Source organism: Pygoscelis adeliae, unplaced genomic scaffold, assembly GCF_000699105.1.
Source record: "Pygoscelis adeliae isolate BGI_AS28 unplaced genomic scaffold, ASM69910v1 Scaffold120, whole genome shotgun sequence".
NCBI classification, from domain to species: Eukaryota; Metazoa; Chordata; class Aves; order Sphenisciformes; family Spheniscidae; genus Pygoscelis; species Pygoscelis adeliae.
The window spans coordinates 279,781-305,695 of record NW_008824032.1 but is presented as its reverse complement, the minus strand read 5'-3'; the positions used below and the strand labels follow the sequence as shown (position 1 = coordinate 305,695).

The following is a 25,915-nucleotide window of genomic DNA, read 5'->3' as shown; positions in this document are numbered from 1 at the left end:
ATGGGGGTACCTTTATTTGGGGACAGCAAGCCCTTCTATTTCCGGATCTGGAATGGACTAAGTCAGAAGTTGCAAGGCAAAAAATCCTGGGATAAACATCTGGATGAAATCTACTTACTCCAGCAGAAAAGGTACACTGCCTTTCAGCCTTCTTGTCTTCTTTTTCTGCTGCTGCTCTCTCCCTGTAGCTGATTCTCACTCTTTTCCCTTAGGCTTTTCTGCCAGTAGATAAACTTTAAACAACCCTGGAGCACTTTTCTCTATCAGATTTCTTCTTTCAAGGTGGAATGCTTCTGGAGTTCCAATCTTATCTGCTTTCACAGGTGGGTTTTCTAGGTCGCAATTGAATTACCCTGAGTGCAGGACTTCAGTCACAAATTAATAACGTATACTCTTGTCTTTCCTGCTTCATTGGCAAAGTTCACAAGAAAATGCATCAGGGTTTGTTTGGGTTTTTTAATTATTATTAAGAGTGTGTGTGATGTATATGCTGCAGTCAGCTGAAATGATGGCTTTTTTGCAAGGATTCTGCTTTCTGTCTCTCTAAATGTTGCCCTTACTGTGGGATAGAGTGGACTTAATGTTGTTCCACATTCTGGTGGTCAGTCACTTCCTGGGTCGGACTGCTGTTTGTCACCCCCATGGCCCAGGTGTCAACATGTACAGTGACTCCTCTTAGACCTTACATTATCAAGAGGATTGCCTGTGTCTTCATATGTAAATACTGAATCAAGGCTGTTTGTTACTGCTGTGCAGGGCTGCTCCCTCCACATACAAGAATGCAGGAGTGTTCATGGAAATCCAGCTGAATCTGCTTTTCATTGTTCCTTGTCATTTCTGAATGCACAAACCCTGTAGTACTCAAATAACAAATTGCTTCCTGTCCCTTGTAAAATTTGGTTTTTTTCTTTCCTCACAAAACTCTAAAAAACTCTGGGGACGAAAAGGTGGCTGTGTGGGACAAAATCTATCTATCTATCTGTACATATATATGTATGTATACAAACATATATGTATAGAAATAAGTAGGATAGTACCTTCAGAGAGACAAAGGTACATATCTATCTTAATGGAAAGAATTACATATATCATCATCTAACTTCTGACCAAATAACAAAAGTCTGTTCTATTTTACTTCAGAGCAGTGGGACTTAAATACACTTAAAATGGGAGGGACAGTGGGAACAATAGTGTCTCCATAGAATACTGAAATGTTTATATTTTGGTGTGTTCATGAAAAGCATCACAGGTAACTGAAAGGTAAGTTCTCAGCAGATTCTGTAATATCCAAATGAATGTGTGCAAAATAAAAGTCTAAATAGATTAATATTTTTATAATTATAACATTATCTTCACATTTTTAAGTCATAGAGATGTGGAAGGGACCTCTGAAGGTCTCTATCTAACCTCCCGCTTGAAGCTGGACTATTGCCAGCAATAGATCACATTTATTTGGCTTTGTCTAGCTCAGTCTTGAAAGCCTCCCCGGACAGAGATTCCACCGTATCTTTAGGTACCTGTTACAGTGTTGCAGTAACCTCTTGGTGAAAAAGCTTTTTTTCCTAATGTTCAACCTGAACCTCCAAAATCATAATTTGATGCTGTAGCCCCTTGTTTTACCATCTGCTATTACGAAGGAGGGTTTGGCACCTTCCTTTTTGTTGCTCCCTTTCACATAGGCTGCTATTAGATTGCCATTCAACCTTCTCTCTACTTGACAATCCTTATTAGTCATGTGCTGCAGGGCCATGAACATCTTGTGTGCTGCTACTGACAGAGGAAAACAGAAAAACTGTTAGGCATATAAAGCCTTCTTCATAAACTTCTCTTAGATCACAACAGTGCAACCCCAGCAGTCACTAAAACTAATATTTCTGTGTTTCTTTATAAAACTCTGCATAACAACACATGTAGTACATATGATATCATTGTCTGTGAAATCAGAGTTGCATGGGGACACAATTGTTCCCTTCCATTTTAGGTCTATATGTTCCCCACAGCTTTCAACTAACATAAATTAGCCCTCTGCTATTTGGTTGGAAATTACATGGTGCCAATATGTGGATACTCTTTTACTAAAGATGGACAGGACCATTTCTCCCTCTTATTATCTTACTCTTTTCTTTCCTTTCTTGTCCCCAGAGATGCTCAGGGTTTGAGGAGAAAGAAAATGAATATTTTGCAGAGGACTGGAATCAGTTTTATTGCTTTCATATTCTTAATTATGTAAAGATAGAAAAACACAACAGGAAAACCTTCTGTGTTGACTTGTGTATGGGAACTACTCTTGTAAAACCTTTGCTTTTGTGGAAAAACTGTTGTAAGCCAAGAGGGCTTTTACTTCATCCTGTCATTTTGTTGTGTGGAATTGCAGTGTTGTGGCTTCAGCTTGAGTTCTTCTCAGTGTTAATGGTGCTGGAATACATACAGTAATAAGCAGCAATTAAATTCTACTATCATCTTATTGAAAGACAGTGTTAAACATGTTACGATTTAACTAGTATGCTCTGACTGCACACAGAAAGTCTGCAAGAGAAGAACAATGCTTTTTCCCATCCTACAACTGGTGATGATAATACCTGAAAGCTAACTGTTTTGGTAGTTCTCACCTTCACTGGAATTGCTGTTCATTCTCTTTCTTCATGTGTAATAGTTCTTTGAATCTTATTAGCATTATTGGATTTCTTTGGCTTAATCCTGCACTGTATAACATTTCCCAAAGGGACATCCAAGTTCAGGAGATGTGATACAATCTCCTAATATTAAAGAGGACTTTGAGTTTATTTTGCCTTAATCTGCTGGTTTCTTTCTGTTCAAGACTCTCCTTTTTAAATAGCCTGTAGCTCAGTGTGGAGTCCCAGGGACAGTGGTCACATCTCATATGTCCTTTCTAGAATTATCTTTGGAAGTAAACTCCGGAGCATATGAACATAAAAACTCAACATAGTTCATAATCATGAGGAACAAAGAGATAAATACTTATGAAAATTCAGGCCTGATAGAGGTGAAGAGAAATCACACGACTGTCACCGTCTAATAGATCTTCCAGAAATTATGAGAGTCCTTGCTTGATTTTTTTTTTTTAGTCTGGCTTTCAGTGTAAGAGGTTCTAAGGAAATGTGAACAAAATCTCTCTAGCATGTAATTTTAGAAATTCCACCATATGAGAATCGAACTGTTCATAAAAAATAACTAATAAATAAATTAGAGCAAGTGGGTACAGGGATCAAGGACAATTATGTTATATTTTTCTTCCTGATATTGCCTGCCTCTATAACTTTGATAGATAAATAATCTATCTTCTGTGTGTCTCCTCTCTCACAGCTGCTGCTTAGGGTTTAGTGGTATCATCTGGCCTTCGTGGGATGCTCTGAGGCTTAATTATTCTAATGACAATAAAACATTTAACTTGTGTGGTACATTTAAAAAATAATCTCAAAAAACAAACCAAAGCATTTTTATATATTAATTAACTGTAGAAACTTGTGCTATGAGAAATAACGCATTAGAAGTGTTTGGAACAATTTGCACAACTTGCAGACAACTATGGTCATTCCAAACATGTCACAATAAACACTTTATATCCCCTTTAGTTTCCTTTTTTTTTTTTTTTTTGTGGCTCTTTAGTCTCACAGAGATATTAGCGAAGTTCTTTGCTTACCCTGAAAACAAACATAGCACAAATAAAAAGTAGCTCAGCCTAATGCTATTAAACTGAGTTGCTTAAGAGTTGTACAGGGACAAAAAGAGCCTTCAGATTCAAGAGAAATCTTTCTCAAGCTGGTAGTGAATGAGAGATGTCACCATAGTTTTGCTGTTCCTTTGTCTAAACAACATTACTGAGTTTTCAGTGCACAAATGAATGTAGGACTGTCCTGTCTTAAAATCCACAATACCGGTCAGTATTAATTCGTTCCTTTGCTCCCAAAGGTGACAGTGAAATAAAGATGCCAGCTCCCAGTTCCACCACTTCATTTGTAATATGTTTCAAAAGCAGTGCTTCCGAGTAGTCAAGATGCAAAGAACAGCCTGTTGGAAACTGCTGCTGCACGTAAAATAAAGTCAAAGGCATCACTGGCAGCATTTCTGGTCTTTTCTTATGCTGTTACACCTTCATCCTAATGGAAGTTTTGAGTCTAATAATGGAAAACAAGCCTCCTTAATTTCACAAGTGTAAAGGTCCTCCAGAACTCACATTTCCCCAACAAAGCAGATATACACACATCTGACCTCAATGTCTAAGACGTGGCTTAGGCTCATAGATTTAGGAAGCTATTTCCCTTCTTAAATGTGGCTATAGATTTCCTTGTGAAGAAGTAAACATGAAATCTGTGCTCTGAAAAAAAACCCACCCCAAATTAAAAAGTTGTTAGAGAAAACTATTAGACACAGGGTGAGGAACACAACCTAGAATAAGACTGCAAGAAAATCCCTACTGAAGAGGGTTGAAAGTTTTGATGCAGGATGAGGTTATGCTTCAAAGAACAAGTTTGTTTTATAACTCAGTGATAATAAATAATAACTAACATCTGCTGAACTGTTAATCCAGTTCTAGCGTGAGATTATTGGTAGGATGGTCTCAGATGCAGAATTAAAAAAAAAGGAGATTAATGCAAGGAGATTGCCCTGCTGGAAGTGACTGAGCAAGATTTCTATTGCTTACTGTGGCAGATAGATAGCTAAATATCTGAAAGTTTAAGACTTCCCTATCAGTTTCTTGTCTAGTAGCATTGGCAATTAGTAACCTGTTTAATTTATTTCCAGAGAAGCTCTGTTTACTGTCAGCTGAATGGGCTTCAACATACATGCACAAGAGGTTCCAGTTAATTTGCTGAGTCTTGCTGTCGGTGCTGAAGAAATTTGCTGACCCTGTCCCTGCGTTGATTGTCCAAGCCCCTGTTATCTGTCTCCTTTTCACTTCATGCTATTACTTCCTAACTCATTCTTTAGCATCTTGTTAGATGGTTGCATTGCTCCTTTTTCTGGCTGGTTAGCTTCCTCTGAGCACTCCTCTGCTCTCCTGAAATCTTGCACACATTTACATAAACATACTAGTAGAAGGAAGGGAGAAGACGAATCTCCTTTGGCAATTTCATGATGGAGTGTTAAGCATGGATATTCTGAGCAGCACAACAGTGAAAGAAAAGAAAGCTGAAATAATATCCTGCTGATGAATTTATAGCTTAGTTAGAAAGAATTGCTTTAGACCCTTAGTAACGGACATATTTTAAAAGAATAACCTTATAAATCCAAATTCTTCTTTTTATAACAGAGTTAAGACTTATGGACTTGTCCTTGCATGCTTTATCTCTTCATAAGTGTAATGAGCAGGATGCAGTCCAAAAGAAGTGCTTAAGAAGCTGTAAATCCAAAAGGGTACATATTACCATATTATAGTAATATGTACCATAGTACATATTACTATACTGAAAGCTCAGTATAGTAGTTATTAGGTGTAATTTAATTAGCTGTTTACAAGGGTTTTGGGGAATTTTGTGAGAAAGGTATTGTGTTTGTGTTCTCCCACATTGTGTCTTGCCCAATCCTTCCTCCTCTCTGAGGTCATTTGAGGGATAAAGGCCTACCCAGTAAAGCATCAACATATTAATTGTAGCATTGTTTATACTATTGGTTAAATATGCAGAACTTAAAGAAAGAGTTTGTGAAATCTTTAACCTTGTTTAAAACTATTTTACATGACTCCCTCTGTCAGAATCTGACCTACATTCTGTATTCTCTTTGTTTCACAATGGATTTTCAGGTGTTCCTGGTTTTGTCCTCACCTATATTGAAAAACAACTCACAGCTTCCTGAGCATATCATTGAATCACCTGTTAAGAAAACTGACTGATAGTAATGCATGATCAAGGCTTACTAAGTGCCTCAACACAGCTACATTCCTTAGCTCAGTAAGAAGAACCCAGGAGCACTTCCAGGTGGATACTGTTGTAGTTTTCATTGCCCATCAGAACTCCTGGTTAGCTATGTAGCTGTGCTTATCCTAAACTGATCCTATAAGGCAACATCAGTACTGCCTAGTGTTACAGATTTAGCTTAGCTGGTTAAGTTAGGAGCTTTGTGTCCCTTGACTCCATAGCTGATGAAAAGAGTGATTTAGAACAGGAGCGTAACTTAGATGTGCTGAATTGTCTTCTCAGAGTGTCTAAATAGGTCTCTGCTGAATCATTCTCTGAAAGCCACCCTCTCCATCCAGTGACATAATGGTACTTTACGGAAACTAAGCATCTACTGTGGGCAGCTCTATTAAGAGACTAAGTTACAGATTTTATTTGCTGCTGCTTTGACACACAGGAACTAGAGTTGTAAAATGTAAAAATCATGCTGTGTTTGATGGGTCAGGAAGAAAATTGGTTAAATATGCAGAACTTAAAGAAATTAAAATGTTTTGAAGGTTCTAGATTCAGGTGACTGTTTTATTTTTGTATTAGTGAATTTGGCTCACCTAGTACGTGATATTTATATGCTCAGCACATTGCTGTAATGTATTAAAAATGAGCCGATAATTATAATGGTATGTTTTAAATGAAAGTAAAATGTTTCTCCAACTATGGGGCATATGGTATAAACATGTAAGTCATGGACCTCTGAGGCATCAGAGGCAGTGTGCAAAGACATTTACCAACACTTCTGGGTTCTTCATGAGCTTGCTGTTTGGCTTGGGATCTCTGTTTTTTTAACAACCCCAGTTGGAGGTTCCTACAATAAGTAGAAAGGTTTGACAATTTTGCTCTAAATTTCTGAAAGCTCAGTATAGTAGTTATTAGGTGTAATTTAATTAGCTGTTTACAAGGGCTTTGGGGAATTTTGTGAGAAAGGTATTGTGTTTGTGTTCTCCCACATTGTGTCTTGCCCAATCCTTCCTCCTCTCTGAGGTCATTGGAGGGATAAAGGCCTACCCAGTAAAGCATCAACATATTAATTGTAGCGTTGTTTATACTATTGAAACCCCACCTCCTTCCCACTTCCTGCCTCTGAAACTTACATTCTCCAGGAACACAGAGTCTTTCTCAGCCAAAATAATGGCAGAGGTGGCAAGCTTGCTTCACTGATATTGAATTTTACAACTTTTGCTCAGAATGCCCCTTTATTTTGTTCTTATTTGTCTGATCCTAGATGCAATGTTTGCATCAAATCATCTTGTAATTAGTGACTAAAGCAACTGATGCATGAGTAAGCGAAAGAAGGAATACTTCTCAAAGCAGCAAGGCTAAGAGTTTGAAGGACATGTAAAAATATCTCAGAGCAGCTCCCTGTTTTGTTCAGGATGGTTCTTTATATTCTGAATGCTTTTATTTCTCCTCTGTTCTTCAGCATTTTTCTAGTCCAGTTTATAGTCACTTAGATAATGGGGTGCTGTTGGTGACAGGAAATGCTCCTTTTATGGAATGATAAAGATAATGTTCAGTTATGCTTTTGTTACTTGTAGCCCATGCCCATTAATTTACACTTATTCAAATGATTCCTGTTTATCTGTGTAATTCTGATACTTCTCTTAGTTTTGCTTTATCCCCCAAGTTCTCTCAAGTGTGTCAGTATCTTACTGCTATAAAGGTATGCAGAACTTGCATGTTTCAGGTGGATTAAATCCAGAGATAATGGCATATCAAATAATTTTTTTTTTTTGTTTCAAGATTCTATTGATCATAAAAGAATAATTTAAAGCAAGAAATATATATTTCTGTAAGCCACAGAATTTTTGTTGCCTGTTTTCCTATGGTTTTATTATTAAATTATCCTATACCTAAGAAGCACAAGTTCTGAGAAAACATTCTGTGCAATGGGCCATTTATATTCTCTCTCTTTCTCTGACGTGGGTTTTCTTGTGGCTTATAATAGAGTTTTATTCATAGATAATGTATTCTAACATCAGTGTTATCACAATGTAAAACACCTATTGCTTTGTATAGTATTTACCTTATAAACTGTATCCCCAAAATCTTGTAACTAAATAATACCAGAATACAAAGAAGAAATCTGGGACATCACAAGGAGAAAGCATTGAATGTATCTCCAGCTATATGGTTTGACTGATGTATTTGTCCCACAAGCTTTTTGTGTGTGTGTGACTAACACCCAGTCTATTGGCAGTTGTTAGATTGTAGTAAAAGGAGAGACTGGGGCTGGTAAGAAAATGAGGGCTGACATTCTCCTTGTTCGTATCAGCTTGAACTTGTCATTGTTCTACTGTGTTCCTTAGACTTATTCCACATCACATTACAGCTTGACCTGAGCCATGCTAGATAATTAAGAACAAATTAAACATCTGTACTACTACTACAAGAAAGCAGAGGTGAGATAAAAGCACAAAATTTGCATCTGAACAGAGATCTGAAACTGAACTTATCCTATTTGGACATAAGGAGAGAGGAATGTCTTTCTGTTTCATATTGAAAATTCATGAGACATAGGCTGTTTCTTTGGATTTGAGGGTCTTCCTTCCCCTTAAATCTTTAGCTCCTGAACCTGGAATACTTAGAATTCTTTATTTGAATAAAAACAAAAATCAAAAACCCACCCCAAAACACTTTTTATGAATTAAAAGATAAATCTGAAAATATTCAAGTATAACAGAAATATTTACCCCAAATTAGTAGATTTTGTTATATTTTTTTTGTGATTTTTGGGTGGCCAACTCATTATTTTGAACATTGGCAAAGCTTATTTGGATGCTGAGCAAGCAGATATTGCAGGTAAGTCTTTGCACCCTTCCTTCAGGTACTTATACACATTGGTAAGAACCCCCACCCGAGCTTTCTCTTCTCCAGGCTAAACAGTTCCAGCTCTGTCAGCCTTTCCTCATATGAGAGATGCTCCAGTCCCATAATCATTTTTGTGGCCCTTTGCTGAACTCTCTCCAGTAGCTGCATATGTCTTTTGTACTCAGGATCCTAGAACTGGACACAGGAATCTAGGTATGGCCTTAGCAGAGCTGAGTAGAGGGGAAAGATCACCTCCCTTGACCTGCTGTTTGCATCAAAGGACCTTGCTGTAATGAAGTTTCATGACTGTACTTGTAAATTCTTCATCAGCCCCAAAGGATCAACTGAAATAACCCAGAGCTGCATGGAAGACCCAAGGGCATTCTTCAACTATAAGTGAACGATTCAGTCTGGAGCTTGTTTGATGGCATGCTCTTTCCCAGGACAGGCATATGTTTCAGGTTCTTAACAATTTCCTCAATTTTCTCAGCATCAGAGAAAAAAATGGTATAGCTAAGCTTTCAGATTTTTCCTCATAACTTTGTATGATGAGGAACTACCTTTCAGAGCTCATTCTAATTGTACCATAGGAAGCATTGCTATGACACAGGGGGAATTCTTGTTTGTACATTTTCTTTTCCATCCATTATGGGAGTAATTCAGATGCTGATCCTTTTCTAATTTATTGTGCTGTGTAAAAAAACTACTGGCTTTTTCTGGCTCCTGAGATAACTAGTCTACTGGCAGGAGGGGAATCAAATGACCCATCGTTCACCATCTTCTGTGCTTCAAAATGTGGGCTGTATAAACCAGAAACATTTTGAAGTTGGCTATTCATTTCTTCTATCTTTCCCTCTGCTGCCATCATATGGTTAAGCATCAGTAAGTCAAGCATTGATGAACTACCTGGGTTTTTAGCACTGCATTTATCTGCTTTTGCCGGTTCTTTTTTTTGCATTCAAAAAATACCTCAGATGGTAGGCGTGCGTTACCAATCTTTCAGTGAAAATCTGGAAGATACATACTGTCTCAAGCAAAGGCCATGCTAGCTCTGGAGAGAGGCACCATGTGTTTGACTGTGTTTCTTATTCGCCACTTTTTCTTGACTACAGGATCTGGGAATCCCCACTCCTCCAGGCTGCCAAAGAGAACAACCTCCCAGCCATTAGGAAACTTCTCACTGATGGAACATGTGATTTCTATCAGAGAGGTAACTCAATTATTTGTTACAAGCGGTTTTCTGTGGAAGGCAAGAGCCTGCTACAGTGAGTAGAGTAGTATGTTTGTTAGTTTGCTAAAACATTTGCATTAGCAGACTCAAACTACTTAACTGTATGTCAGCAGCTTTGCCACAAAGTGAGTTTTCTAACTTGGCGAGCTCGTCAAACCCTAAAGGGATGGTGAAGATCAGAGGTTTACAGCTTGAATGGGCCTTTTTTCTAAAAGGACCGAGGGAGGTGGTTTACTGTGGAAGGTGGTCAGTGGAAGGGCTGTGTGCTCATTCACTTCACATTGAAGTCTGCTGTCACAAACACCTGAAGCCTCTGTTCAGCTTTCAGATTTTGATGGGGTGTAGGACAGAGTCTGTGCAGTTATGTGGCTGTTGCCATGTCATATGATGAGGTGGCACCTGGCAGTACTCAAGGGAGGACCTCCCATAATCCTTCACCCCAATAAATTAATTTCTGCTTTTGTCCTGTATAGTTGAATGTCTAGATGGCTCACATGCTTCTCCTACTGTTTTTAGGTGCAGTGGGGGAGACCGCCCTTCATGTAGCTGCCTTGTATGATAATGTAGAGGCTGCAGTGACTCTGATGGAAGCAGCTCCTGAGCTTGTCAATGAGAGGATGACATCAGAGCTCTATGAAGGTAACATCTCAGGGAATGAGGATGGGCAGGATTGTCTGCAGGGGGAGGGAGGAAGTAGTACCTGTACATTTAGGAAAGTGGCTTATACTGTTCCTGGTTCAATATATTCCTAAACTGTTACATAGCAAAGCCAACATACAAATGGCTCCTGACCATTTGTGGAAGGCAGAAGTATATTAAACCCAAGTACATACATGTGCAAACATGCAAATGCATAATTGACAAACCTTTAACCACAGGTGGGCCTGTTGGCTATAGTGGGATTGCAAGGATATGTACAGTTTGCTTTCTGCCATAGTCATGTGTAACAAAGGGGACACCTACCTCATCTCTGAAAGGAGAAAAAATGGTTCTTTGGTTGACCAACAATAGGGATTGAAAGAAAATGTGGCCCCTGCTTTTAATTCTAGACTCTGAGACAGGTTTTTAAAGAATGGTTCTGATTGACTACACAGAAAGGCCAGACAGAATCCTGAAACCACTAAAATAATAATGATGGGGGCTTAAAAATCCTAACACTTAGTTTGATGGTTTAGAGCAAGTCTTCTTTGGGAGCTTTTTCTTGACCTGGCATTCATGTCCCATGAAGGAAAGCATAGACCTTTCTGAGACACATGAGCTTTCAGTGTGCTTCCTGGAAGAGTGTGGCATGTCTTGTTTTCCCCCAGAAAAAGTCTAGAAAGTGCATCCTGTTGGGTTTTTTTTGGCAGGTTGTAAAGTCAGCTTCCATGAATTCGTAAAAGATTTAAATAGAGTGAGACCTCTGGAAAATCTGTAGTCCAACTTTCTGCATACAGCAGGGATAACTTCAAAGCTAAATCATATAGCCACTATGGATGCAGTTCCAAAAAACTTAGATTTACCATGAGCGAAATGTGAACTGCAGACTACTGATCAGCCTGAAGTTGCTTTCTTGGAAGGCAAGGTTTTATTTCTGTGTCTTACAGGGCAGACGGCTCTCCACATTGCAGCAGTGAACCAGAACATCACTTTGGTGAAGGCTTTACTCAAGAGAGGGGCCAATGCCTGCACAGCACGGGCCACTGGACACTTCTTCAGGCGCAGCTCCCAGAATCTTCTCTATTTTGGTACAGCCTTATCTTCTCGCCTTGCTGCTATGGGAGGGAACCAGCAGAGTGATGAGGGAATATAAGGGAGGCATGCTTTAGTCCCCATCTAAAGTGGATAAGCAGAGGCTCCTGTCTCCAAATGTCATCAGTCACACACCTTTTAGCAGACAGTAAGACTCCATCTGAGTATGTAAATACTACATAAATACAAATACATAAATCATACACATTTTATATATTTGCATATATACAAAAATATATATTGCATAAGAATTATAATTTAATTTCTTCCCAGCAACATATACTGCAACTTACTTGTCAACCTTTTTATGAAGATAATCTGAAAAGAATTCTTCTTCCTTTTAGTGTTGTGTGGGGCAGGTCTTCTTTTCCTTTCTGGGTAGGATGAGGAGTGGGGCAGGAAATTTACAGGCTACCTGAAGTAACCCTTTCATAACCTCTGGCTTCATAGCATGGATAGCTTTCCCTCAGTGTGCTTCAACTTCTCCTGCCTCCTGGGGTCTTAATGTTGTTTCTCCCCATTCCTTTCTTTGCAGGAGAGCATGTTTTATCATTTGCTGCCTGTGTGGGAAATGAGGAAATTGTACAGTTGCTCATTGAAAATGGAGCTGACATTAGAGCTCAAGATTATCTGGGTATGTGCTGGGGGGCCTAGTGAATTGCACACAGTGGATGGGGACACTTGAAATCAGACTCTGTCATCTGTGCATGCACATATTTTTCTCTCATTACAAACAGCTGTGGGATGAAGGATGTGAGGAAAATGAAAGCCACCGTTAATGGCACCAGTCAATTGCCAGTCTTTGCACAGGGCTGGGCTATTCCATATACCTTATCTGGTCTGCTTCCTTCATAGGTAACACTGTTCTTCACATCCTGGTTCTCCAACCTAATAAGACATTTGCCTGCCACATGTACAGCCTGATACTTTCCTATGACAGGAAAAAAGAGGGACCAGGATCACTTGAATTGATTCCTAACAATGAGGGGCTTACTCCATTCAAACTGGCTGGAGTTGAGGGCAACACTGTGGTGAGTTTAAGTGACACAGTTGCCTCCATACAAAAGAGATTATTCAGAAACTGAGAACTTGAAATAACATTATCCAGACCAAGCGAGTTTGTGCATGTTTTTAGTGGGTAGAAGATACATAACAAGTCCTTCTTTTATTTTGCCAGAAGTCTCATGTAGGACCAGAAAACCTGTATAAGAAGTTTCTTTATCCTAATGAAAGAAATGAGTACTTAAAGAATAGATTTTTTGACCCAATTTTTGAAGCATTTGAGTTAAACAGGTATTAACAGAAAGATCCACTCCAAGTAATTTTTTAAAAACTCTGACTGAAATTATTGTTTTTGTTGTCTAGATTTCATTACCCTAAATGTGACACACAGGAAACTTCTTAAGGTATCCACAGACATTTGTTCATAGTCAAGAATTCAATATTTAATGTAAATGCTCATCCTTCCCCTTAACAAAAAGACAAAGGTGGTTAGTGTTTCTTCTGTAGATCCACAAAGGACAGGATCATTTCCCTTGCCACACCTCTTTCCTGATAACTTGTAGAAGAGTATAAAAGAATTTTTTTTTCTAATCAACATATAATTCCATATGAAATTGTCAAGATGTATAACTGTGTCAAAAAACTTAGCAGTTTGATTAGAATTTAGAATAGAAATCACTCATCCTTTACCTCAAGCATAAGCTAATTAATCAAATGGGAGTCAGAAAAAGTTCTTCCACTTCTTAACCTGCTATAATTGTTCCTGAGAGATATGAGAACCACAGCTACAAAGTTCAGGGAAAATACATTTTAATTAAGGGGGTTTAACAACTTTATTTGTTTTCATTGCAAACACACTATATACTAGAAAACTTCTGATGTCCTCCAACCCCTTCTTTTCTCCTCAGATGTTTCAATACCTTATGCAGAAGCGGAAGCACAATCTCTGGTCCTTTGGCCCCTTGACCACTGTGCTCTATGATCTCACAGAGATTGACTCCTGGGCAGAAGATCAGTCGTTCCTTGAGCTCATTGTCTCAACCAAGAAGAGAGAGGTACTGTGGGCACCACATGCTTTCTATGTGCAGACCATGGTGATTATAAAAGGAGAAGAATGATGAGTTTGAAGGTTCAAGCTCTTTGATATTATCCATAGAGCAAGGACTTTGTAGCATGTGCTGCAGGGAATACATGAAATGTAGCAGCTTTTTAATGATCTGGCTACATCTGATGCTTTACACAGTTTCTTCTGAGGTATGAAACTTGCAGATGATTGAAAGAACTTTGTATGAGCAAGCTACAGGAAATGACATTGTGTGATTCAGCAAAGGGTTCTCTCTCTTTCGCCAGGCTCAAAGATATCAGTAACAAGTATCTCTAGAGTAGCTCTAGCAAGTAGCTTTCTATAACTGTGATACTGATTAATTCTCACAATGTCCCTGTGAGACATGACTGTTCAGAAATCCTAAACTGGAATGCATTTTAAAAGCACTCATTATTGTTCTTCCCTTCATTTAATGACATTGCTTGTCCAGGTTATGACTTAAAACAAAGTAGGTGAATTATCTCTGCTGTAGGCTCAAAAACTTGCAAAGGGATCACTAAGATAAAAATAGCAGAGCGTAATGGCAAGCTTAGACAGATCTGCTTAAGACTTTCAAGGTACACTACCCTATCAGTTGTAATCGCCTGGACAGGAAATGCATCAGAAGACAGTTTAATTAGCACAATTCTACCCATCCTGTATTATTTCTATTTAGTCAAAACTTTTAGTCAAACTTATCTAACAAAAGTTTCAGCTACTGGAGAGCTTTGCACAATGTGGAGGAAGTCTATGAAAATCTCATTTGCTTTTATTTAAAATCCTCTAAATTTCTATATGTGGTGATACATATGGAAATTCAGGGGAAAGAAGTCTATGTCAAAAAAATAGAACAACTTAGAAGTTGCCTGGAAGACTAAACCATAATCCTAAAAGAAAGAAGAATATTGTGCCTCTGTCTTATCCCAAAACATATAGTGCATGCAGATCCAAGATTCCTAATTTCAGAGGATAAGATGCCCCCAAATACCATGAGATAATATGATTTATTTTCCAGAATGCTCTTAAATATGAGTAATTGCAATTTTTGCATGCATAAATAGTAATTATTTTTTTATAGCTGACATACGTTTGGTCCAAAAAGTTTGCTGTCTCCTCTAGAAGAATGCAATGTGTCACCCCATCCTATCATACCCTCCCAGTCCAGTATTGGACTAGAGTAGCATCTTTAGGCCCCAATCAGAAGCAGGTTCCTCTTGTGTTAAGGGGGATGCATACACAAATAGGTACTAAGATGTATTTTCTGACCCTTAAGTGGATGAAAAGTGGCAAAAATAGAAGGGAACTAAGCTACAGGAAGATTATAGTAAGCTTCTGAACTTATATCATCCTTTTGAAAATGAAATTTACTCTCCTATGCAAAGAATTCTAGAATACTGACTTCTACACAAAACAGAACACCTAAGGCTATCTAGCTAGGTTTATTATCTTTCACTTTTGATCATTTAGGATATTTCTTAGGCCATTCAAGAGTCATGTCATGTCCATTTACTGAAACATACATATTCCTTGCACTTTGCGCAATCTGTCTTTGGCTGACTTAGAGGAAACAGGGCAATGTAGCAAAAGAAGGAAAACATCTAGAGTGCAATAAGAAGTTTTCCTTTAAAGTAACCCACTCATGCCACTTTGACTTACATCTCCTTCTCACTTATTGCAGTAGTCCCCTAAACATTACAATAGGAAGTAGGTCTAGAAGCATTTAATAAAGTGTGTGGGTCAAATTCATAAGCAAGGTGTAAAGTACACCCTGTTTGTCCTACTTATGCTCTAAGCATCAGTCTTCTAAGCAGAAGCTGAAGGCTTGATATAGATGATTCAATTAATTATCACTGAGATGATAATGCAGAAACTTAAAATATAATATTTTTACATAATCCATGGAGCTTTAGACAAGTATTAATCTCATTTGGAAAAATGTTCCAATTTTCTTATCCCAAATCATCTGATACAAAAGACATGTATTGCTGTACTAACAGGAATATTCTGTCATCCTCAGTTCTATGTTCCCACACACAACAAAAACATTTCAAAGGTTTATCAGCTAAATTTTAGTTGTTAGTCTTTTGTTTTACCCTCAAGATGCCATCAGAACTGAGGGTAATTTCCAATCAATTATATATATGCCTTTGTTTCCCTTTTACTGAAAAGGCCTTGTTTACATTTTGGTGCTCGGTTGGCAACCTCAGAAAAGATTATTGGAAAAGTAGCTTATTGCTCATGTGAACCCTGCATATGTTCTGTGAGAACGGTCAAATAAATTCTTCTCTTTTTTATAGGTAGAGAAACTGCAAATGAAATAACACTGACTGCCTTAAAGTAGCTGAATCCAACTGCTTTTGACTATCTCTGGAGTAGACCGAGCCCCTTGACCTACAAAGCAAACTTTGATCCTTCATAAACATACCAGCCATAGTCCTGTTTCTAGACTTCGAGTATTTACGTATTCTGCTTACATCAATAGAAATTACACTCCCACATAGGGAAGACAGACAAAGGACTACAGGCTCACTCTTCAACTGTAGGAAACCATTACAATTATAGCTTCAGTTCAGCTATACTGATTTGTTCCAGATTGGGAATGGACCCTAAACAGTTATAATGAGATGACAGAAAAACACAAAAAGACTCCATGCTGATTTTCTGGGCTTGCAGGTGCTAATAAACAAAATATCTTTGTTTTATTTCACTTTAAAAGAATATGGCTTATAACTGAATGAAAAAGAAAATTTTGTTTTGAAAATACTTCAAGGTGAACCATTGGATTCCAAAGTAGAGATCTAGCTCTTCAACTACTGCAGTTCTTGGAGGCCATGATAATCTGAGTCAGTATCATCCATCTACTTTGAAAATAACATTTGTTACTTCTGTGGAACATACTTCCTTGCAGTGGGACTCTATGTAGTTTATGACCACTGGGGAATCACAGGCCATTTTTTTCAAAAGAACTCCGTATGAAAAGACCCTAATATTCTCTCTTCCACTTTATTCATATCAACATAGTGCTCTTGTCACTGCAGTGTTGAATACATCCCAATAGTGCATTACATACTAAAATTAATATCTTTCCCATGTGGTTCATTCTTTCTTCACAGACTAGGTTACTAAGCAGAGGGTCTAGTTTTGGGTGGGCTTGAGAGTGATTGCTTTTTTGCACACAATATTGTGTGTTCATATTGGACAAATTAAGCTAAAGAAGTGCACTTGGCCTAGATTAATCCCATCTAATTTTTGTCACCAACCGAGGTGTTTAATTAAGGAATACAGATTCCCTAAGTTTTACATGTGGTTGATGCAAGTAACTAAATATCTCCAAAGAGCGATTTAGACAGTGAGCTGAATGGCAGTCTGTAGGACACTATTGCCTACAAGGAGAGAAATCTTAGGATAAACATATCACTAATGAAGATACCTCCTTTAGGTGCCTAAAGTTATGTGATGGGGTTACTTGTAGTAGTGATACTCTAAGGTGTACACTACTCTAGTAGTGATACAATGATGAGGCAAATTTTGTAGGAAGAAGTAATGACATTTATTAGATAGTTCATGTAGCCACAATTTCATCTTGTCCTAGGAAAACAGTTAAAAAGAGTGGAGTGACATTGATCTTTCCAAGTTTTATAGTTGTCATCCCAGCAGCAAATCAATAGATTCACTCAGAGGCATAGATTAGCAATGTTCAACAGAGGAAAAGATGTTGAATTTTTTTTTCCATATCAGCTCACTATATTTTCTTTGTCCTTTATATGCATGTGTGCAAATAAACCAGATCAACCATGAGGGCACTTAAGAAAATTTCTGGATTCTTCCTGTTAGTTTTTGAAATGGAATTGTATGATAGGAGAGGATTCTTCCCTCCAGTGCTCATAACTCCACTGCTCTTACTTTTTATAGAGCCTCTTTGTCACTTCTAAAACTATGGTCTCAATTTTTTTTGGATGAATCTTTCTTTTTGTATAGAATTCCTCAGCTACAGTATGAGTGGATATATGCAGATCTTTGACAGAAACACAACCCCAACTTATGCAGCATCACTATTTTTCATATCATGCGAGATGCTCACTGAAGCTTCTTTTTATTCCTGGAAATGTATGTGGTCTTCTACAGGTATTTGAGCTGCACCACTGACATTCTAAAAAGAAGCACCCAAACTTTGAATATAATATAAACAATCTAAAGGAAGTAAGTTGAAAGAGCCTGTTTTTTTTCACACTGTATCTCACTGTGGATATACTGCAGTTTTTATCATCATAGCTGAATGGTGAAAACTTTTGAAAATCCAGTCCATTAACAGGCTGCATTTATACAGAAGTAAAGGAACTTTGGAAATCTTTCCAAAGTCATCTTAGTTGCCTGCTAAATCAATGTAATATCAGTGTCAGTTTCTCAAAGAGAGCTAATGATCTAAAGGACCTTTTGATATGTTTCCTAGAGATTAAGAGTTTCCACAAATGCTACTGAAGTTGATAGAAATAGCTGTTGAAACCAATGCTATCTTACATGTATAAATGCAGAACTCCAATTTGGAGAAAAAAAATCTAAGTGAATTTGTGGTTGTGCAACCTTGTGGTTGCACAGAATCTTTTTTCTGTAGCTGAAAATAGAATCCAAATTATCTTATTTTCAATTCTATGTTCTAAAAATGATGTATTTTTGTGCAGAGGAGAGTATCTGTCTGCTCTAAAGTCCACTGAGCTGTCTTGCTTAACACAAAATATTCTTCAAAATTGATTACAGTTACAGTAAAAGACAATTCATGAATTGAAGTAGTTTTGTACATATTTGAATCCCTAGAGTTCACAGGATTTATAAACTTTCTGATACTGTAAAGTTAGCCCACCCCTAATATGCATATATCTTAATAGAAAAATAATAATTAATTAATTACTAATAATACCTTTTATTTTCTGTAACAAATCCTCATATATTTGCTTTCACGGACATAGATCATAGGTATGTCTCAAGTGTTTATATGCATCCAGGCCTACACAGACAACAAACTCAGTCCAGTATCAAACATGCTTCTCGCGCTTCCCACAGTACTTAAAAGCTGTTGCCTGCAGGATATATTTCTTACTTTTTTTCAAAGCTCTTTACTGGCAAACTGAGCAAATCCAAACCCACTTGAGCATTCTATTTTTGCAAAATAAATTCAGCTTCCTAATGCTGAATAGAGTAGGTGAGAATAGTTTGTTAACATTCTCCTAGGAAACAGTGTGAATGATGCTTATAAACAAATGTCCTTATGGCAACTAATTCCATCTTTCTCAGGCACGCCAGATCTTGGACCTAACACCTGTGAAGGAGCTGGTGAGCCTGAAGTGGAATATGTATGGTCGTCCCTATTTCTGTTTCCTGGCTTTATTCTATATACTCTACATGGTCTGCTTCACTATGTGCTGTGTCTACCGACCATTGAAACCCCGAATAGGCAACAAAACAAGCAGCAGAGACAATACAGTCTATATCCAGAAAATGCTGCAGGTACTGTGTCTATAGGAGTCAGGGCACCATAGGCAGCATTGGGCAACTCTGATCTAACCTACTTAACTGGAAAGTCCAAGTCTTTCCCAGTTGCCAGCTATTGCAGCTGTCCTCCTTCTCTCTTTCCACCAGCTGACCTCTGTCAGCAAGGAACACAGGGTATGCTCTGTTCTCCGTTGCTGGGGCTGGGCTGGTTCCTGTGGCCTTGTCAGGCCTAGTCATGTTTATTATAACGTGTTTATACTAACAGTGGGCCTTCCTTCCCACATCCTCTTTTTTAATTTCCTTTCACTCCCTTTAAAATTTAATTTTAATTTCCTTTCGCTCCTTTTTTTTTTTTTTTTTTTTCCCAGGAATCATATATGACATATGAGGATGAGCTGAGGCTGGTGGGAGAGCTGATCACAGTCATTGGAGCTGTAGTAATTTTGATCCTTGAGGTAAGAGAAACAATGAGCTATATAGTCTCGAGTTTAATCAAGAGAGATTTTACTTACTAGACAAACATGAGTTTGCGCTCACAACTTGGTAGGGGTTACTTGCTTAGTCTAAGTGCTTTGATATATGCCTATGGCAATAAACACTTTCAACAGTAAGACTCCAGGTGTGGAAGAAGCAATTAGAAGGACTGGCTATGCTATCAAATGCTATCTGCAGGGTAATGCCACAGTTCCCGTTAGCACCATCTGTGGGTCCAGCTGAATCCCAGCTGTTGAATGAGATTCTTAGAGATTCTTCACCCAGCACCCCTAAATACTCATGTGTTTAGGGGTGCTGGCTGAACTAATTTTTGTGCGTACACAGAAAAGTATATTTAACTGGAGATCAGTGACTGTATGGGCCTATAACAGGAGCCTTACTCAACCAGAGTTCTGACGTGAACATGTTTAGGTATTCTCCTTACCATGAACTCTCCAAAAAAAAGGCAAAAGTTCTTTAAATTGAAACAAATACATCCCCCACTCAATTTTATTACAATATGAAATAGAAGACTGAAACTTTTATATGGGAAAACTCAAATGATGATGCCAGGGTGAACTGAAATAAAATGGGGCTTGTAAACAGCTTTTTCTCTGCCCATATATGTTCCAGAAGGACAGGTCCTTCTTCCTTTGTTTGGTCAGGACTCTGGGGCTACACGACAACTAACACAGTGAGTCTGAAACTCCTTTGATTCCCCAAGAAGGTCTTTTTTGTCTTCACTTCTGAGGCTCAGCTGTTTGTCCGGTCTCTTCTCAGTAATCTAGATGAACTTCAGGCTCACAGCTCTGTGCTGCAACACCTCTCTGCCACATACCAAAGTCTCTCAATCTGCCCAAGCATTCTTAGATTTTCCAGCAATCTCTGTCACATCCTGAGAGGGGCCCATTTGACTCAATCATGCAGTTTTTAAAGTAATATAGAAATCAAACTGTGAACTAGCAAACAAAGCAGATGCAGTGGCCCCCAGATCCTGTGAATATTGGTGGTTACCATGACATTTAATAGTATAATAGAATCCATCTAAGTCCTAAAGTCAATAAGATGTCTCTCTTAGATCCCAGATATCCTTAGAGTTGGAGCAGCAAAATACTTTGGACAAACCATCCTAGGAGGGCCTTTTCACATAATTGTGTAAGTACATCACTTTTTAAGTCTAATAGATATATTGTCTCTCATTTTCCCCACTGCTGTCTTTTGCCAGATGAGTCACTTTCTCCATTCTTTTAGAGTATTCCTTCTCTTGATTTACTTCTCTTACTGGCTCAACTGGTGTGTAGGAAGCCAGGCAAGTGGACAGGTAGAGTTGATAGTGCTGAGAGGTCTCTGCCTATGGGACTGGTGGCTATATGTGCCTGTCTTGGAATTTTTGAAAAGAAAAGAAAAAAGAGGGTAAGATTCCTTTACTGAACTTTTTCTGTCTCTTCTTCCTTTGCAGCATCACATATGCGTGCATGATTCTAGTAACCATGGTGATGCGTCTCACCAGCACAACTGGTGAGGTGGTGCCCATGTCCTTTGCCCTGGTGCTAGGATGGTGCAATGTCATGTACTTCGCACGAGGCTTCCAGATGCTTGGACCCTTTACCATCATGATCCAGAAGGTATAAGACACAAACAAATATGGGCTTGTTACACACATCCTGATACCTCTTTGCAGATAGGGACAACAGAAGGAATACTTTTTCTCCCTCAGGACTAGCATTAATGACAAATGGACAAGTTCTTGTCTGCACAGAGGGTTTGGGACTTTCACATTCTCTCTTTAGTGCAGAATTTTCCTTTAGTCCACTCATAGTCTTAGAATCTGGAAAATGGTTTACATAGGTTTGCACTGTGGCTTGGTGGAACAGTTGGGCCTTATGGTGGCTGTCTTTGCTCTACAGATGATATTTGGAGATCTTATGCGCTTTTGCTGGCTCATGGCTGTGGTGATACTAGGCTTTGCATCAGGTGAGTCTACAAAAGGAAAACAGCTTTATGTTACCCCTGCCAACTTCTTTAGTATGAATTAAGTGCGTGCGGTTTGATTTACTCTCAGGTTGCCCTTTGAGTTAGCTGGCAAAGGTGGTGATAATGTATAGCTTCTATTTCTTTGAGCATGGTCACTTTACAGTACTGATTTCTGTTCTCATGAGTTTGGTTTTTAATTCTTACTCTTTCCAGGGTAATAGAAATTAGGACAATCCAGATAATTCCACATATATGTAAGTCAAGGTTTAAAAACATACTGCATTTATGATATTTGTCTTTGGAAAATGAGATTAACACACATAGCTTTATTATATCCTTGAAGAAGAAAAGATCATTATTTTGAGAACAAATAAATAATCAAAGTAATTGTGAGTCATTTTATAATGGAGACCAGTGATTCTAGTAAGGGATTTGTCTTTGTTATGCTGGGTACTGCACTAGCATAGAAACACATGCAGCTCCTTCCCAGACCACTTTGTGTTGTCAGCATCTTTTTAGGACCCTGTTGTTGCTCTTGGAATGTGATTCTCGTTGTTAAACTCTCTCTCGCTTTTTTCCCCATTGCTCTCCTCTAGCTTTTTACATCATCTTCCAGACGGAGAACCCTGAAAACCTTGGGCAGTTCTACAACTATCCCATGTCCTTGTTCACCACCTTTGAGCTGTTCCTCACTATCATTGATGGCCCTGCAAACTATGATGTGGACCTGCCCTTTATGTACAGCGTGGTATACTTTGCCTTTGCCATCATTGCCACCCTCCTTATGCTCAACTTGTTAATTGCCATGATGGGTGATACCCACTGGAGAGTGGCCCATGAGCGGGATGAGCTCTGGAGAGCCCAGGTAATTTAATTTAGGTGGTAGGGTGTTCACTTTGAATAAAGAAGGGGAAAAGTTGTCCGGGGAAAAGTTGTCCAGGGAAAATGTGCTAGACAGAGCAATTACTTATTCTGCCATCCATGCTCTAAAGGAAGTACTTAAAAACCTCTCCTTGGCCTTGACTTTTCTCAGGGGCTAATAGGATAAGCCATGTCCTTTTAATTCTCTTTTACAGCTTCTGTACATCAGCCACCAAATTTCTTTCATCCTTTCTATGAGTCTGAAGTGTCTAAGTGCAAGACTACTCTTCTGCACATCTTCCCATGTGAAACTGTCTTCTAGTATATCTTTGCTATGAGGGTATTCCTACCTTATTTCAAATAGCAGCTAGAAGCCCATCCAGCTTTTCTCGTCCATCCTGTGTCTCCCTAGCTGGTTGTTCCTTACACATGTAATCTCTTGTTAAATAGAATTAAAGTTGCATCTTTTTTAAAAATCACATTTCTGTGTAACTGAGAGTTAAATTATAATTATAGGGATTGACTGAGGGGAGATAGAATGCAAGGTTATGATTACAAGTAGGTCAGTAACGTCTTTAGATCCATTAAGAGAAGTTGGCCTGACTCTCTTGCTTAAAAGGCAAAAAAATTCAACCAGGTCAGTTATATAGCTGCTCAACAGGAAATCCATTTCCTAGTATTTTTCTATGAAAAAGCAATAAGTCACATGGTTAAATGTAGTTGTGTGGCCACATTGGTAAGTTCTGATGATAGTTAATGCAGATATAAATACTGTCCTCTTCTCTAGCTTGCAAATTAATTACCCTACTCATTGTCATCAGGTATGAAAGGAAAGAAATTTAACAGTGTTTTAAGAGCACCAGTGCTTCCTCAAACCATAGAATCATAGAAGTGTTTAGGTTGGAAAAGACCTTTAAGATCATCAAGTCCTACCGTTAACCTAGCACTGCCAAGTCCACCACTAAACCATGTCCCTAAGCACCACATGGCACAGTTAGGACTAAAGTAGTGAATTGCCCTATAATAAACGGAGTATTGACTCTATGATTTTTCTTCGTTACATATGGAGCTGTAATGAAGTACGGTGATGGGTCAGTACTCATGAAACTGGTGATTTTGAAAGAGAGTGATTTTTTTTCTAATTCATCCGAGTTCTTTCTTTGTTTTGATTCTAAAGGTTGTCGCTACTACTGTCATGCTGGAGCGGAAACTGCCACGCTGTCTCTGGCCTCGCTCTGGAATCTGTGGGCGGGAGTATGGGCTAGGAGACCGATGGTATCTCAGGTGAGTTCTCTTCTAGTGTGTGCACGTAAGGATCCCAGAAGAAGAATCCAATGTATGGATGTTAATAAAGAGCCTTTCCAGTGGCCTGGGGAGGAGGTCTTGGAGTCCTTCCCTTCCAGAATACAGACCCCAATCTGTTTTCTGTCTGTGATTGATAGACAAGCACTGTTCCCCTCAGAAAGCTCTGCTGTGCAATTCCTTGTGAAATCAGCTGATGTTTTCTTATCCAGCAGTCACAGCAGACAGACCCCAGAAATTGCATGAGTTATAAGGCCTGAATTTTTCTTTCAGATTTCTTATAATGACTATCACAAAGCTTCACTGCTGTTCTTCGTTGGCTGTTCCTGTCTATCAGATGCATGAAATGGCAGAAGCAGAATCAATCAATTAGGCATTCAGCAGCAATGAACTGCACTACAGATGATTCAAAAACAGAATAGGAATAATTAAAGGCAAGATTTCTTTCTGGTGTGAACCTAGTAACTATATTATACTTTGCAAAGATTGCATCAGGTAGCAAAGTCTTGGGTCCAGGATTTCAGTTTAGGCACTGAAATAAGAAACAAACAAATTATCTGTAGTCTAAATAACACTAGATTCCTCATTATTTCTGATTTTAATCAATATTTATACCAGGGTGAGAAAAGATTAAACTTTGTTTGGGCACGTGTGTTTTCTAACTGCGTCATCTTTTGCTGATAAAGCCAGAAGGGGGAGTGGTGGCTGTATGAAATAGGACTTTCTACAGGTTTTAGCAGAGAAATGAACGTTCTGGATTTTCAGGTTTGCTGGGCAGAACAAGCAGATCCAAAGTGGTACCAATATGCAACACCTTCCATCCAAGGTGCAGAATTTACTTTGCAAGAGCAATATCCCAGCAACAATTCTTCATTGGATGCTATGAGAAAAGAGTGTTGGTGTGATCTAGTTCTGTCAAATTAAATGTATGCTTATTGTATATAGTGTGAGACAGTATTTCAGAAGACAAGTTATAAGTAATGTAGAGAAGGATTGGTGGAAGTGGAGCAGTTAAATAAAAGTTCAGCAAAAGATAAGTGGCATCCGGAGGCTAGCAACCATGGAGTATCAGAGGAGGAAAGGCAAGAACAAAGGAAGTGGATGAGTATATGCGTATATACAAAGGATCTGGAGCTAGAGTCAGGTGGGGTAGGTCTGCCAATAGCTTACAGCTGGCAAAATGGAAAGGGCAAATTATGACTAGGAAATGAGTTAAAGGATAGGAAACCACAGGCAGATAAGGGTACTGAAGTCAATGATGGGGATGAACGTCTAAGAGATAATTGTGTGCTAGCAGCTGCTAGCACCATGCCTATAATCAGTTTCCTGTTTCTGTGTAGATTTTCTGGAATGTCTGGGTCAGTAGGGATATTTTTGGGAGGGGCCTGCTTCTTGTGGCTGCTTGGTTTTGTTGATAAACTGGCACATTTCTACTTCATTCAGTTTGTTTTTTAATCCTCTTACAGAGTTGAAGACAGGGTTGATCCCAACAAACACAAGGTGATGCGGTACACAGAAGCATTTAAGGCTCAGGATCGGGATAACTATGACAAAGGTTTGGAAAAGATGGAAATCAATAGGAACATCCTGTACAAGAAGGAACTGTCTGGTCTGTCATTGTCACGGAGCACATCCAGGACTAGTTCTCACCGTGGCTGGGAGATCCTGAGGCGCAACACCTTCCACCAACTTCGTGGAGAGGTCAGTCATACCATGGAAGAGGAGGTCTATGATGTCTAAGAAGCCTCTTTTTTTACTCCACGACATGGATCACTTTTGCCACAACAGTTGTCTTCTCCAACTGTTCATGCACACTCCAGCATGCTACACACATTCGTCAGCCTTGAAGATCTCTGCTGGTGAACAGTTCATGAACAGTTCATGGCATGTATGCTATGATATACGAACGCAGTCTTTTCTCTCCTACTTTTAAGTGTCCCTGCTGTTGCACTGATACTTGCACCAAGCTGGTGGGCTTGTTGCGCTAAGGTCTGTGGTGGTTTGTTATGCTTTGCAATGCCCTACAGAAATGAGCAAAAGAAGCTAGCA

The 25,915-nt window shown here is 38.7% G+C and overlaps 1 protein-coding gene across 1 annotated transcript; it reads left to right on the top strand.

Moving 5' to 3' along the window:
- Window positions 1-25,606, top strand: LOC103920735 (transient receptor potential cation channel subfamily V member 6-like). Its single transcript, XM_009328576.1, has 15 exons — window positions 1-131; window positions 9,833-9,930; window positions 10,468-10,590; window positions 11,538-11,678; window positions 12,218-12,316; window positions 12,538-12,713; window positions 13,593-13,739; window positions 19,058-19,270; window positions 19,624-19,710; window positions 20,808-20,884; window positions 21,189-21,354; window positions 21,637-21,703; window positions 22,300-22,568; window positions 23,742-23,848; window positions 25,333-25,606. Exons 1-15 carry the CDS (start codon window positions 1-3, stop codon window positions 25,604-25,606), a joined length of 2,175 nt encoding a protein of 724 aa, XP_009326851.1.
- The last annotated feature ends 309 nt before the right edge of the window (window positions 25,607-25,915 follow it).

Coding starts and splice junctions, on each gene's coding strand:
- LOC103920735 (XM_009328576.1), top strand. CDS start 1: ATGGGGGTACCTTTATTTGGGGACAGCAAGCCCTTCTATTTCCGGATC. Junction 132..9,832: donor TACTTACTCCAGCAGAAAAG/GTACACTGCCTT, acceptor TCTTGACTACAG/GATCTGGGAATCCCCACTCC. Junction 11,679..12,217: donor CCAGAATCTTCTCTATTTTG/GTACAGCCTTAT, acceptor CTTTCTTTGCAG/GAGAGCATGTTTTATCATTT.